This window comes from Platichthys flesus, chromosome 9 (genome assembly GCF_949316205.1).
Source record: "Platichthys flesus chromosome 9, fPlaFle2.1, whole genome shotgun sequence".
NCBI lineage: Eukaryota > Metazoa > Chordata > Actinopteri > Pleuronectiformes > Pleuronectidae > Platichthys > Platichthys flesus.
This window is the reverse complement of record NC_084953.1, coordinates 15,472,775-15,487,199: the sequence shown is the minus strand read 5'-3', so window position 1 is coordinate 15,487,199 and position 14,425 is coordinate 15,472,775. Positions and strand designations below refer to the sequence as shown.

General features: G+C 43.6%; 2 protein-coding genes across 5 annotated transcripts; both read left to right on the top strand.

Moving 5' to 3' along the window:
* The first annotated feature begins 474 nt into the window (after positions 1-474).
* On the top strand, positions 475-6,478 carry mob3c (MOB kinase activator 3C). Of its 2 annotated transcripts, XM_062396369.1 has the most exons (4): positions 485-921; positions 3,929-4,540; positions 5,065-5,267; positions 6,047-6,478. In XM_062396369.1, the coding sequence occupies exons 2-4, from the start codon at positions 4,123-4,125 to the stop codon at positions 6,074-6,076; spliced, it is 651 nt and encodes a 216-aa protein (XP_062252353.1). In that variant the 5' UTR covers positions 485-921; positions 3,929-4,122; the 3' UTR covers positions 6,077-6,478. The 2 variants fall into 2 exon arrangements, with proteins under 2 accessions (XP_062252354.1, XP_062252353.1); XM_062396370.1 differs by lacking the exon at positions 6,047-6,478 and having other exon boundaries at positions 475-921; positions 3,929-4,536; positions 5,065-5,256.
* A 615-nt stretch (positions 6,479-7,093) lies between these two features.
* On the top strand, positions 7,094-14,220 carry mknk1 (MAPK interacting serine/threonine kinase 1). Of its 3 annotated transcripts, none has more exons than XM_062395778.1 (14): positions 7,094-7,184; positions 7,826-7,887; positions 8,384-8,486; positions 9,153-9,251; positions 9,364-9,461; positions 9,692-9,771; positions 9,865-9,938; positions 10,049-10,153; positions 10,236-10,291; positions 10,384-10,479; positions 10,917-11,111; positions 11,725-11,889; positions 11,995-12,038; positions 12,213-14,220. In XM_062395778.1, the coding sequence occupies exons 2-14, from the start codon at positions 7,834-7,836 to the stop codon at positions 12,430-12,432; spliced, it is 1,389 nt and encodes a 462-aa protein (XP_062251762.1). In that variant the 5' UTR covers positions 7,094-7,184; positions 7,826-7,833; the 3' UTR covers positions 12,433-14,220. The 3 variants fall into 3 exon arrangements, with proteins under 3 accessions (XP_062251762.1, XP_062251761.1, XP_062251763.1); XM_062395777.1 differs by having other exon boundaries at positions 9,150-9,251; XM_062395779.1 differs by lacking the exon at positions 7,826-7,887 and having other exon boundaries at positions 7,112-7,184.
* The last annotated feature ends 205 nt before the right edge of the window (positions 14,221-14,425 follow it).

Sequence of the window (14,425 nt, the reverse complement as noted above, 5' to 3'; positions counted from 1 at the left end):
ACAGGAGAGAAAATAGACACCCTTTGCAATTTCTGTGGCACCTATTCAACTCCCAGACAAAGGGAGCAGCTATCAGAGGAACACTCGGCCCTCCAGGGCACAGGGAAAATGGACCGGCTCAGTCGAACACGCCTCGCTTGGTGAACGCAGATTCTTGTCTGTTTGAAAAAAAAAGAGTATATAGCTCATTTTCTATTTAAGGCTATAAAGTCAGAGTTCAACTACAACGTCCTTAGAAGACCAAGAATTTAAATGATATGTTACTGAGACTTCACAAATACAAAGAGCGGTGTGTTCTGCCAAACATCTAGAAATGTCTGTGGGATCATTCTGCTGCTTGTGTCCTATATGTGGCTTAAGAGGAGGGGTTGTTTTCTCAGGACCTTTAAACCAGTGGGCTGGGCTTTGATGGGGCAAGTGGGCTGGCTCCTCTGCTTACAGGATGAGGAGAAGAAGAAGGGGGGAAAAAATGGAACAGAGGGAGGCCCGAGTGGGGGTTTGAAGAGACCTTTACCAGCCCTTCTTCTCTTTCAATTTATAGGTCCTCCATATACACACCCACCCACCTACACATAGACAGCGGGAGCAGCAGCAGCAGCAGCAGGGCAAAGTAGACAAAGTCAGGATGTGACATCACCAACAGGAAGAGAAGCCAAACAACTTTTTCTCCCCTCACTGTGACTCCGTCTCTGCAGCCGAGGGAAGTTGGAGCCTCTCGGTCTGGCGTGGCCGGTGGGGAGGGAGAATTTCCAACGGAGGGAGAAGACCCAGAGGGGCTCGAGAGGAGGGGAGGGTGGGGGGGGTACAGAGTGGCTGGAGCTGACCTCCACAGGGAATTTGAAAGGATCCAACGTCAAAAATCATTCCTGAAGTTCCCATGACTTGCCAGCCTGACTCCAGACTCTCCAGGATTTCAGCCAGGTACAGTGCAGACAGGTTTTTCCATTCAGTAATCTCTCTTTTTTTTATCTCCCTCCGTCTCTTCTATTGCTCCCGCTCTCTTTTTTCCTTTTTGTGTCAAGCTTTGTGTTCGACTTGTGTCAGAAGCAAAGTCCATGAAAACACTGGGAATATGCATGCAGGGCTGCCAACACCCACATGGTATGACATGCTTCAGACATGCAGGAGGCTGTTCAGACAGGCAGAGATGCAAACTGAAGTCATTCTCTCTCACATGATGTCACCGTTTGAGCAAACGTTCACGCCTTCTTCACCCAAGTTTGAGATTTGACTGGGAGAGAACGAAACACCATGACTTTAAGCCCCTCCACACAAGCCCTTTTGTTATGGACCCATTTTAAGAGCTATCTCATGACCACGTATTCACGCTCCCCCAGTGGTGAGTTTGAAGCTGAGATCAGACGGACTGTGGAGGCTAGTGGAAAGTTAAAGTGCCCCTTCTCATATGTCCAACACTATGTGCTGTTTGAAATCCTCACCGTTCCCTCCAAGGGTGAAACAAAAAAGGAACCTTACAAACACGTGAGGCCTCTGTGATTTTCTGTGACGGATGATAATTCAGAGAGCGGAACTTCTTTTAAATTGAGAAGTGACCACAGGAAATGTTAAGACGTGTGCTGCAAAACAGACTCGGGACACAAATGCGGATGTATAGTGTCGTGTTGCAACCGCAGTCACTTGAGTGGGACTTCAGTGTCAAATGAACCCACAGAGGCGACATGTTTGAATCCTCCAGGGCACTGAACACCAACACACATTTCCACGGACAGTCGCCAGTGTAACACATTGAAATTAACCCCTTACAATCCTTTATGTGAATTTATTGTTTATTTCTAATAAACTTTTCACGCTATTGTTTTTTTCTAAACCAAGTCAAAACTAATATTTCTGCGTTTCAAATTGACAGCGGCCAACTGAACAAAGTACAATGAGTGACGCAGAAGAGCTGTACACATTTCGGCATAAGAAAATAAGTCATGACAAAACACAAAAGCTCAGATATAAAAAAATGAAACTGAAAATACCACAAAATTATTTTATGTTGTGACAAGTCTTTTCCTGAAGGTGTCGCATAGTTTAACTTGGATTAAGTCAGTACAGCTCTGTATCATCGTGGTAGTTTAAGATATTCAATTACAGGAGGCTAACTTTCCAAAAATATATCAGTCCTTCAATAAACTTTTGTAGTTATTTTTTTCCCCATCAGGTTCACGTTCTTTCTTCAGACTTAAAAATAGCCTTCTTAATATTCAAATGCTACAGGTCACGTTTTATCATAGCAATTAAGGCACTGGCGGACATAATCATTCAGAGAGGTCCCACCCTCAATCAGTGTGTATTACCTGCCAGACGGTTAATGGGTACCAGAAATAAATACAATCATCAGTCAATAATTTAGGAGTAGTGTTTCATCCCTTCATACTTTCTCCTCCTTCTCAAAGGGTGCAGGTTATTGTCGATGTGTGCAGCAAAATTGCCGCCACGACCCTGGTTAGCGCTGTCATCTCACAGCAAGAGGGTTCTCTGTATGAATCCAGGTTCGGACGGTTCTTGCTGTGTTGGGTTTGTTTGATTTGTCAGTGAGCCAAAGATGCAGATTGGGAGTCAAGTTAATTGTAGACTCTAAATTGACTGTATGAATGTGAGAGTTCACGCTAGTTTGTCATTTTATGTTGTCCCTGCGATACACCCGCGACATGTCCAGCTGGAATCGGCTCCAGTTCCCCGCTCTCATGATCCTCAAAGGATAAGTGGTATCTACATGGATAGATAGCCTTCATCACCTGTACGAGGTCAAGAAGACCTTGTAGACCTCAATGAATTCAGCCAGCCACTATAGAGTGACCTTTCGTTGCCTCAGCTACAGCCTGCAAAGATACAGAAGTAGAGGATAAAAAAAATGATTTACTCCTGCTGCCACCGGCCTTTTAAATTAGTCATTGTGATTATGGGTTTTTAGCCTTGTGTGGTTACTGTTGGCTCTACGACTAATTGCCCTTCTGGGATAATAAAGATACCTTGAACCTTTGAACCCCTGTCATATCCCGAGAGTCACATCCCGAGGTAGGGGCTGACTCTCTGTTTCCAATTCAGTAGTCAGGTTCAGTGTTTTAAAGCATCAACATTTACACACCACTGTTGTGAATGGGAGTGATAGTCCTCTGTTCTCCCTGAGCAACAACAACTGGGCCGAGGAGCTTTTCTCTCACATTGCATTGAAAGTCTTTTTTCATCCTCACTGAGCTGCAGCCTGTTATTCATTCCCACAGTTCTACTTGACTCTAGTGGCCTGATTTTTGAGGGCTTTTTTGAAAACTATTTTTCCAAAACAGAATGAAACATCTTCTATTTATATCACTGGGAACTAATGATAATCTTGTGATGGGGTAATTTTGGTCACAAAGAGCAGATGATGCAATAATGGTGCATTTGTGATGGACTCACTGGTTTGTCCGTCTGTTTCCTTTGCTATAGGCACTCTGGCTAGTATTTACATTATTTCATTCAAATTATTTCAAACAACAAAAGGAACATGGCATTACCTCAGAAATATTTACAACAAAGTCACAGTCAACCTTATCCTCAGTTCTGCCATTTCTCTCTGATCCCCGGGAGTTAACATATAGGTCGACAGAACATATAAGTACGCAACACAATCGACAACATATAACAGTTTACGAGAAAGGTTTCCTCACAGCCTCTCCACCGCAGTATAGCACGCCTTATCCTTCATGGCACATCAATTCTTGTCCAAGATAGAGATATCATTTCAAGATAGTTGAACATGATTCTTTTTAACGACCAAGTTTTTGACATGTCTGTCGTAAACTTGAATGTTATGCCCATTTTTTTTATAAAACCTCTTTGTTGACAATTGACAGAGATGTGTGTCGTTCTGTGGCTCTATCTGCTCATGTTCTTTGTCATTGTTGCCTAAGCCGACTTCTCCTGTTTTCCTGTTTCACAGGGACGGCCTCGCCATCTGAAAACAAGCGCCCGTGCAATCTTTGCATGACAGACGCTGACCCCGCATGACCTGATTTCAGAGCTGCCACCAGCCTGCTTCCCTCGCTCAGGAAGGTCACCCTCTACAAAACTCAAAACTAATCATCATTCTGGAGCGCTCATTCTCCCCTTATCTCGGGGGAAACGTCAAAGTCAATGGCGTTGTGTCTTGGACAAGTGTTCAGCAAAGACAAAACATTCAGGCCAAGGAAGCGGTTCGAGCCCGGCACCCAGCGATTTGAGCTGTACAAGAAGGCCCAGGCCTCGCTCAAGTCCGGCCTGGACCTGAGGAAGGTGGTTCAGCTGCCAGAGGGAGAGAACATCAATGACTGGATCGCCGTCCACGTGGTGGATTTCTTCAACCGGATCAACCTGATCTACGGCACGATGAGCGAGTACTGCACCGAGCGCACGTGTCCCATCATGTCCGGGGGGCTGAGGTACGAGTACAGGTGGCAGGACGGGGACGACTACAAGAAGCCCACCAAGCTGCCCGCCCTCAAGTACATGAACCTGCTGATGGACTGGATCGAGTCCCTCATCAACAATGAGGACATCTTCCCCACCAGAGTAGGTGTGTGTGAGGGGGCGACAAATGAAAACCATGGGTCATTATTGAGCGTGTCACCTAATGCATGAATGAGCGCAGCCGACACTAACGTTGTGCAGCATCGGAGCCGAAGTGTGTTCCCCCGTCATCAACATCGCAAATGGGATGATAAAGTTCAGGCAGAGGTTAATGAAACGACCAGGCTGACATTTAGAGGAGAGTGAACGGCTGATCCTGGTCTTATTTTATCTCAGCACCTAATGTGGCCATCAACATTTCTTGGTCGTAATGGAGGTATATGAGCTCAGGGGGCGGACGGGGGGGGACGGAACAGCGGTCCAACGGTTTTGAAACTGTCTTTTGACACTTTTTGGACTACAGCTGCAATGTAATATAAGTTTAGTGCTCTCCTCTCACTTATCCATGATAATCAGATTTTTAAGGGAATGGAGAAATATAGAAAGTATATATTATATTATCAAATGCAACAATTTTCCAGGTGGAAGTCTTGTAATTTCTGTGACACTTCTTTTTCTTTTCCGCTTCAGGTGTACCCTTCCCGAAAAACTTCCAGCAGGTGTGCAAGAAGATCCTGAGCCGCCTCTTCAGAGTCTTCGTGCACGTTTACATCCATCACTTCGACAGCGTCTGCAGCATGGGCGCAGAGGCCCACATCAACACCTGCTACAAGCATTACTACTACTTCATCACAGAGTTCAACCTCATCGATCACTCTGAGCTGGAGCCCCTGGTGAGACGATAGAGCGACCTCGATATGTGTCAGGGCGAAGTGAGGGAGAGGATCAGTTAGATGGTTTCTAGCGGATGAGTTGTCAGTGTCACTCTCATGACTCGCAGTCTGGAAGAAAATGTCAGCGGGTCAAGTCTATAACCTGGCCATGCACCATGCTGCAATGACGCTGAGTTTCATCTTTGCCAGCGCAGTGCAGACAATTTGTCCTGAAGCTTGTACATGCTACACAATCTCTGTCTAGGCATTTAACACAACAACACGTGTTCAACAATACACACACATCATTTTCGCTCATACTGGGAAAGAAATCAGCATCTCCTCCCCCCTCAGTTCTCCATCATGAAAGAAACTCATTAACTTCTTTATAGATATTGGTTCGGTTTGCAGCAACAGCCCACATAAGAGAAATTGCCGACTTTGTGCCGTCATAATGAGACAGGAGTTTGCATAGTACTTTTCCAATAAAGGGAGCTGCATCACATATGAGCCGATGGAGAATGGTTCTCCACACGTCAATAAAAGGCCACAGTTATCATTACATTGCTCGGCCCGTGTAATTCCAATCCCAACGTGAAACAGGGATGAGACAAATGAATCACATGAACAGACACGGTTTTATTGTCCTACCTTAAGTAGCCAAGTCGATTGTTGTATAGGTCCTGTAGGAACAATATGTTAATTTCCTTATTGTATTTGACAATAAAACAATCATCCCCTCGTAAAATATAATATGAGCTTGACGTGTTTAACGTGTCCTTTGTTTTCTCTGCCTACAGAAAGCGATGACGGATAAGATCTGCAATTGAACAGAACCACATGGACAAAGGAGTTTACATTTCCGACGTTATCTGAGCCCCGTGAAAAAACACCAGCTTCAAAGACACTCAAAACAAAGAACTTTTAGATTTTTCTCATATATTTGCATGAGTGTTTTTTGTAACACACTTCTTCAGATGGTGACGCTGTACTTTCACACGTGTGTTTACTTTACAGTGCAGTGATGCCATCTTTGTGGACTTTGTATTGCTTTATAATACTGCATGTCCTTAACCCTTTCCTTTACTGCATGTATGTTTGCGTCCGACCTTTTTTATAAGTTTAGATATGCATTGTTGATTATTTTTCGACCAATCAAAGTTTGTATTTTACTTGATGTTTTTTCTAGTTTGAACTTGACATAAAAAATACAGCCTGAAAATGACCAAAGATATTGTGTGTTATTATTATGACACTGCACCACACAAGCATCAAAAACACTGTGATGATTATGTTTAAAGGAGACAATGTATACACACACACACGTCATTGACACAAATACACACATATAAACACAAATATACACACACTATGGCACCATACACACATACACACTTACAGTATACACACTACACACACAACCTATAGTACTATGGACACACATACACACACACAGGCATAGACGCATAAACACGCATAAACACAAACACTATGGCACTATGGACACACACAGGCACACACATACACACACACACACACACACACACACACCATAGCCACACATACACACACACACACACACACACACTCACTATGGCACTATGGATACACACACACAAATACTTACGCCCACTACGTCGCGATGAGCACCTACAAACACACCCTCTGTGTATAAATAGAGATGATAATGCACTCTGTCAATTCCCTCTACGTAGAGTGGGGATGTGGCGGGGAACATGGCCAAGTGACGTAGTAGAGGTAGCTTAGTTCTCGACCAATGGGAGACACGGGCATGCGGAAATGGGAGGGGTCAAACGTCTGTTATTGTGTTTTCCCGCCCCGCGCGTCACTGGCTGTCTGTGTGATGGATCTCAGCTATGGATGCTTACATCAGCTGCCCAAGGCTCTGACAGAGGGAACCTGGCTGGTTTGAAGCAGGTGAGGAAGGCTTTTATTGCATCTACAGCTTCGTTTTAACGCTCGCTAACCGGTGTCTCAGCACAACCTAGCAAATAGACGCTTTAGCTGTTAAGCAAGCTAAGGTTTATTTTAGCTAGCTAGCTGCGGCTAACCCCAGCAGCATTTTGTCGGATCAGAAGGCTAACTCTTGCTTTTATATCATGCTGGCTTGGTTTCTATTTTCATTTATCTCTTCTTGACGGTGCCCACATTTGTGCCACAACATTGCAAATGCTAATTATCGATGTATATATTATTAGTGGTTGTTTTGCTCTGTTTTATTCAAGAACGTTAGCAAACTACGTCAACAGTGAGCCAAATATATCCAGCGTCAGTAACATGTTAAGTGTTTAATAGTAGCCCGGTACTTGCTGTTACCCGCTGGACAGAAGGCTAACGCTAACTAACCGACAGTTTAGACTCTCAGTCGATCAAAAACTGCAACCATCGACAAATAAAGTGTGTCACAGTGAAAGAAGGAGGGAACATTGGGAGATTGACTGCTCTGATTTGTTCATTGCTCACATTCTTTCACTGGAAGTCTGACTTGTAATGACGTGTATCTACGTCTGTTCTGATGCAGTTCATTTCCAGACTAACTGAATATTTGTGTGGCACAGTTGCAGGTATGGTGAGGTACAGCGTGATGTCGGAGCTGCAAGTCTTCCAGCAGCCTCTCCAGGTACAGTTATCACTGGACATTTCACAATTTCACTAGCTTCCTGAAACACATTGTGGTCGATGCCAGAAAGTGGTACACACACACACACACACACACACACACACAGACAGATTCATGGTTATCCACACTGAAGCAGAAGTTTCATCAGACTCCATGAGTCATGCGCTGTGAGCGGCTGTGTGAGTCTTTCTGGTAATATCCAGGGTGAGATAAGGCCTGTCCTGGTGTTTCCCGTATTCACATTGGGCCTCTGATTTGGCAGACTGCCAAAGGGGAAGTTAGCCAACGATGTTGCAACAGTAATGAAATGACTACGTTGCTATAGTGGTTCAGTTTTGCTAAAGGATTTTTCAGTTGTATGTCGTCGTGATGAAGGATAAGAAATTTCCAGTTTACATTTCTATAAAGTCACTAAGTTAAACCGACTGATCTTTCTGACCACTCTAACACTTCCCCTCCCTCTCTCCCCCTCCTATGTGTCTTCCTCCTGTTACAGGGTAACTCCCTGTCTATGGGTCACATAGGGCAGAGCTCTGGGGCAACTGAGGAGAATGAGATCCCCACAGAGGAAAGACGGCACCTTTCCCAGGGCCCATCAGGTACAACAGCTTTCTCAACAATTTAGATGATAGCACGCAGTATCAATACTACAAACAAAACATAGACTTTTGTTTTGTCCTCTTGCTTTGTTTAGTGTATCACTGTGGGAAATCTAAATTAAATGTTTTTAAAAACACGGAAAACAAGACCAACGTGGCAGTTCCATGTTGGTCTTGTTTTCAGTGTGTTTGTATCAGTATACAAACACCCTGGACAGATGGCTGTGGGAAGGACTATTCATACCAACTGCCTCTATCTGTAGTGTGATAGATAGTATGGTATTTCCAGGGTGGGCAGGTGGAAAGGATCTGGGATTCTGGATATTCCTTAATATCTGTCATACTTGACATAGGTCTCAAACTTAACTTGTTTAAACAGATACCATGAGAAGTTACAGCATGTTGTTCACTAATGGTTGGGTTGGTGGTTTGATCCTCTGGTTCTTCAAAGTCAACATGTCAAAATGTCACTAGGCGAGAGATGATAAACCCCAAATTGCTCCTGATGCCTGTGCTGCCAAAGTATTATTGGGATGTATAAGTGATAGATGCTGTATGTATTGTGTATCTGAATAAGCGGATGTTTCACACCTGCTTCGAGTGCTTGTTAAGACAGGAAAACACTTGATAAATGCAGTCCATTGTGTTTTTTCTGTTTTGTAGCAGATTTAGAGAAAAGCCAGCCAGTGAATATCCCAGACGCAGCTAAAAGAAAGAAGAAGAAAAGAACTAGGGCAACAGACAGCTTCACTGGCACTTTTGATGGTAAGAAAACTCCTGTTATGGGGAGACCTTTTAATGAAAATACAGAAAAGGTTACCATTTCCACTACTTGGCGTACACCTGCTGTGGATTTGAATTTGCTTCCTTTTTTCAGACCTGTACAAGCTGACAGATGAGGTTCTTGGTCAGGGGGCATTTGCTAAAGTTCAAGGATGCATAAGTCTACAGAACGGACAGGAGTTTGCTGTGAAGGTAAGTAAGGACATTTGTCATGTAGTCATTTAAACTTAACTGTGTAGATTTGCTGAGGATGGACACTCTTTTATAGCCAAATCTTCTTAAAAAGTTCAAACATAAAAATATATAAAATAATTATATAATAATGATAAAAAAGAATCTAAAGCCAGCGCTGTAAGTGAAACAGTTTGAAAATATATGTTATTCAGACAACTAACCATGCTCTGTCTGTTTATTTGGCATAGATGATAGAGAAAAGTGCAGGTCACAGCCGCAGCCGCGTCTTTCGGGAAGTGGAGACACTCTACCAGTGTCAGGGGAACAAGTGAGCGCTTTTCGTTTTTTAAGAGAGATTTTTAAATGGAAAAACAGCACAGAATGAATCAGACTCTAATCTGCTGGAAATATCTTGGTACAGGAATGTTTTGGAACTGATCCAGTTCTTTGAAGATAGCACATGCTTCTATTTGGTATTTGAAAAGCTCCGTGGAGGTGAGTACAAAAGACTCCCTAACCTCACATGTACAGTGAGTTTAGTGGTTCCAGATGACTCATAATAACATGCACTGACTGCTACAAGTGATTTTCTTCTCTTCCCTCAGGCTCCATCCTCACACACATCCAGAATCGAAAGCACTTCGATGAGCTGGAGGCCAGTAAGGTCGTCAGGGATATTGCCCAAGCACTTGACTTCTTACACACTAAAGGTGGGTCAACAGCCCAACTTTCCTAGCAAAGTCCAAACTGAGAATTTATGGATCATCATGGTGACAATGTGCTTGTCTACAGGCATTGCCCACAGAGACCTTAAGCTGGAGAACATCCTTTGTGAAAACACTGATCAGGTAAGTGGCCATTAAGAGACAACAACCCTTTCAGAAGGACAACAAGTACCTCTAATAGCACAATAATGTTTTTCCTCGATCTCTTTACTCAGGTGTCGCCAGTGAAGATCTGTGATTTTGACTTGGGAAGCGGAGTGAAGCTCAGCAGTGCCTGTACACCCATTACGACTCCAGAGCTCACCACACCGGTAAGTCTGGTTTGGAATTTGTAGCACACAAACAGAATCGATGTAAAGTTTACAATTCTATTATGGGACATCTTTTGACTCTGCTGCGTGTGACAGTAGGAGTTCAGCTTAAAAAAGCACAGAGGTAATGACGTCTGAGCTACTGAGCGAGCTTCCTGGCTTTCATAGTGTTGCCATACAAGCCATTAGCCAGTCCGATTTACCTTTTAGCCTCAGCGTATTCTCAACTCAGGCCTGTATGTATGTAAACAGCTGATGAGGCTAAAGTGCATATAAGAAGTTACCCCCTAGCACCTGCTGGTGGTCGCTAACAGCGAGTAGTTGGTAACTCGATTTGTGTGCAGAAGACCTTTAAACGGACATGAGATATTCACCATCTTATCCTATGCTCTAAAAACTGACTTGACTCCTCCTGTGTTTATTTTGTCCTCTCTTAGTGTGGCTCAGCTGAGTACATGGCTCCAGAAGTAGTGGAGGTCTTTACTGATGAAGCCTCCTTCTACGACAAGCGCTGTGACCTCTGGAGCCTCGGGGTCATCCTCTACATCCTGCTGAGCGGCAGCCCCCCCTTCACAGGCCACTGCGGCACCGACTGTGGTTGGGACCGGGGAGAAACCTGCAGAACCTGCCAGGTACGGTTGTCTAATGGGTCTCAGTGCTCGCTCATTGTCTGTGTTCACTTCTCACAGTCTTTACAGAACGAAAGTACCGAATACTTCCCTATCACCACTGAAGCAAAGATACTATTAAAGCTACAGCAGTTTTTGAAAACTTCATTATGGTTGCCTCCTCTTTTAACTGAGATTATTCTGTGTTACTGTGGTATCTCAGCTCTTTTTTTTTGTAGATGAAGTTTAAATACAAAAAACAAAACTAGTGAGACTTTCCTGGTTCCAGCTTCTCAATGGTGAACGTCTTCTAGTTTTGTAGTCGTGTTATGATTCAGGCAACTGAATAGGCTCAACAAAAATAAATATTACATGCAGGATTTGTGCCAATGAAAATAACCTTAAAAGGATGTGGCGTTGTCCCTGTGTAATATTCACCTTGTGTGTGAATGTACTGAAGACAAAGACAAATATATTGACATGCAAAATAATGCATGAAACCACCTCCAGTTTGATGAGACTTTACTTATTTTTTACCAGTTCTGTTTGTGTGGAGAATGTTGCCTCTGCTTCTTATAGTTGAACAACAGAAGAGCAGAAGAGTTTCACAGCATGTCTTATGATTGTCTGTCCTCAGAGCAACCTGTTTGAGAGCATCCAGCAGGGCCAGTATGAGTTTCCAGAAAAGGACTGGTCTCACATCACAGCGGGGGCCAAGGATCTCATCTCCAAGCTGCTGGTTCGGGACGCCATGCTTCGCCTCAGTGCCGCTCAGGTCCTAAAGCACCCTTGGGTCCAGGGGGTATGTATCGTTATATCTATGCACTAGACTAATTCTTCCATTGTGATGACAAGCTTATTTTAAGGTGTGATTAGGTACTTTAATTCCTCTCTTTTTCCTCTACAGAACGCTCCAGAGAGAGGTCTTACAACCCCTCATGTTTTACAGAGGTAAGAATAACAGTTAGCACCACAAAACAATAGGCCTGTGTGGTTGGTGGGAAAACCTCCTGAGTGTGGGAGTGAATGAGAAGATGCAGAGAGAAGACAATGTGTGAACACTGGAGCAAATTACAAAGCGTCCGCTTCCTCTCTTATCCTCCTCTGCCTCCTCTGTACTTCCAGGAACAGCAGCACCAAAGACCTGACCCAGTTCGCAGCAGAAGCCATCGCCTTCAACCGGCAGCTCTCCCAGCACGACGAGCAGCAGGAGGACGTCGGAGGGATCGTTTGCTCCATGAGGCTTTCTCCTCCTTCCAACTCCAGACTGGCTCGTAGACGGGCGCTGTCAAATGCTCTGCGTACCAGTGACTTCGAACCCGCCTCGGACGACCTCGCTGCCTGAAGCGAGGTCGTCACCCTCTGCCTGCTTGGCTTGTGTGCATGAGTGAGTGTGTTTCACTGGAAGAACATGCAATTAGAAGTGACTGTTCACGGTGTTAAAGCTCTTCCTCTTGGCCAGTGATCTTATCAGCACTCAGAGTTTGAGCAGTTAGGGAACAGTTCATCCTCAGCTACCACCTCAGAGTTACAAACATAGTTGAACCTCTTGAGATTTACTCAGGTTACATTTTAAGCTGCCTACATTTTAAACAAGGACATATTTATTTGAACATATCTTTAGTTTTAGAAAACTACATATAATCCTCACAGAGTTATTTATGATCAACCAGGGACAGCTGACTATAGGCTCTTAATGCCAGCGTTTTATATATTGCCATATCCATTACATAGGTCCAGCACAGTTATGCAGCTGCTGCTCTCCTAATGGAACATTATATACATTTAATAGCTTTTATTTGCCTTTTTGTCCAACTGTGATTAATTAATGTGATATTGAAATGCTACTAACTGCTTCTCAGTCAGTGGAGGAAAGGGATTTTTTTTTTAAGCCAGTACGTGTGTATGTGTATGTGGTTGAGATAAAAAAAAAATAACACTTGGAGGAGACACTGGTGTTTTCTCCATTCTTACCTGCATTATAAAGTAATTCTGTTCTAGCCTGGCGATTTAAAGTATGCATGAATCTGATTAGTAAAAACCCTCAGATCAGATATTTTTATATTTATTTTTGTTCTCCAGCTTTCGCATTTACACAAGCTACCTGCAGCACTGATGTACTTTAAAGTATTTAGTTCAAAGGGAGAACATTGAATCTGTTTGGTCTCACCTACAACAATAACTATCTTCAAAGAGTTTTAAACAACCTTTTCTCCTCGGTAGACTCCAACTATACCTCAGACTGCACCAAGTGTTTGTGTTTGTACTGTAAACAAATGCATCTTCCCAAAAAGACTTAGTAGTCCTATTGACTTGATGTGTTTTTGGTCAGAATGACTTGAAATGGGAGAATTTCATCTGTTTTGGATGGTATGTACCGTATAGCTAATACGACTTAAAAGAGGTTTTGTGTGAAGTTGATATTAAAATTTAATTCCTTACTGAGGTTGAAGGGAATTATTTTTATAAATAGTTGAAAATTATTTGTTTATGGTTCAGTTTTGTATGTTGGATTCTGTGAACGTGTCGTTGAAAGAATGATGGACAAGCAGAGACTTCACCATCTTTGATTGTCTTTGGTCCATCAAGTCCATGCAGTAATTTATTTTTCTCACCTTTTTTTTTAAATATAAAAAAAATCTAGTCTTACTTTTTGTCTTACTTGTTTCATTGCTTAAGGAGCCTGTCTGGGTTTGAAAGGACGCACCACGGCCGTCTATCACTTCTATTTCCCCCCCCGATCTGTTACTTTTGTGTGTTGCCCGCTAAACAACATGCCCCCAGATTTCACACTGTTGCCATGGACACCCCATCCCTATAGCAACTAAGGGCCTTTATTGGCTGGCAGGAATTGACATGAGATTTGCTCAGAGCCAACACACACATGAGGAAACATCCACTTGCTGCGTTAAAGCCCTCTCACTCTCATTATGAGCCATAAAAAGGGCTCGTTTGTTTCTCCACATCAACCTGTGATGGGAGGGAATGAGATCCAGTGGCCTAATTGGTGTGCAATTCTGTCGTCCCACTGAAACGAGTGGAGGCTCGTCTGGGGTCCTGTTCATGAAAGTCTCACTCACACGCAGATTTTCACTGGTATGCTGTGCTCTCAATAAACAAAACAAAGATCCTCCATGTCTTCTCTTGTCTGGTCTGTTATATAAACCTTGTGTTTGTTATCGATTGCACTGTGAGATTTCATTCAGGAGTTATGAGGAAGGTCCTCCCCCCCACCGCTGCACTGTGAGGATGTGACTAACCTGCCCACACTGCGCAGATAGCATCGCTCGGACAGAAGCCGTGTCCTCGTTCAGATCTCATTTAAAAGCAGAAGGGTA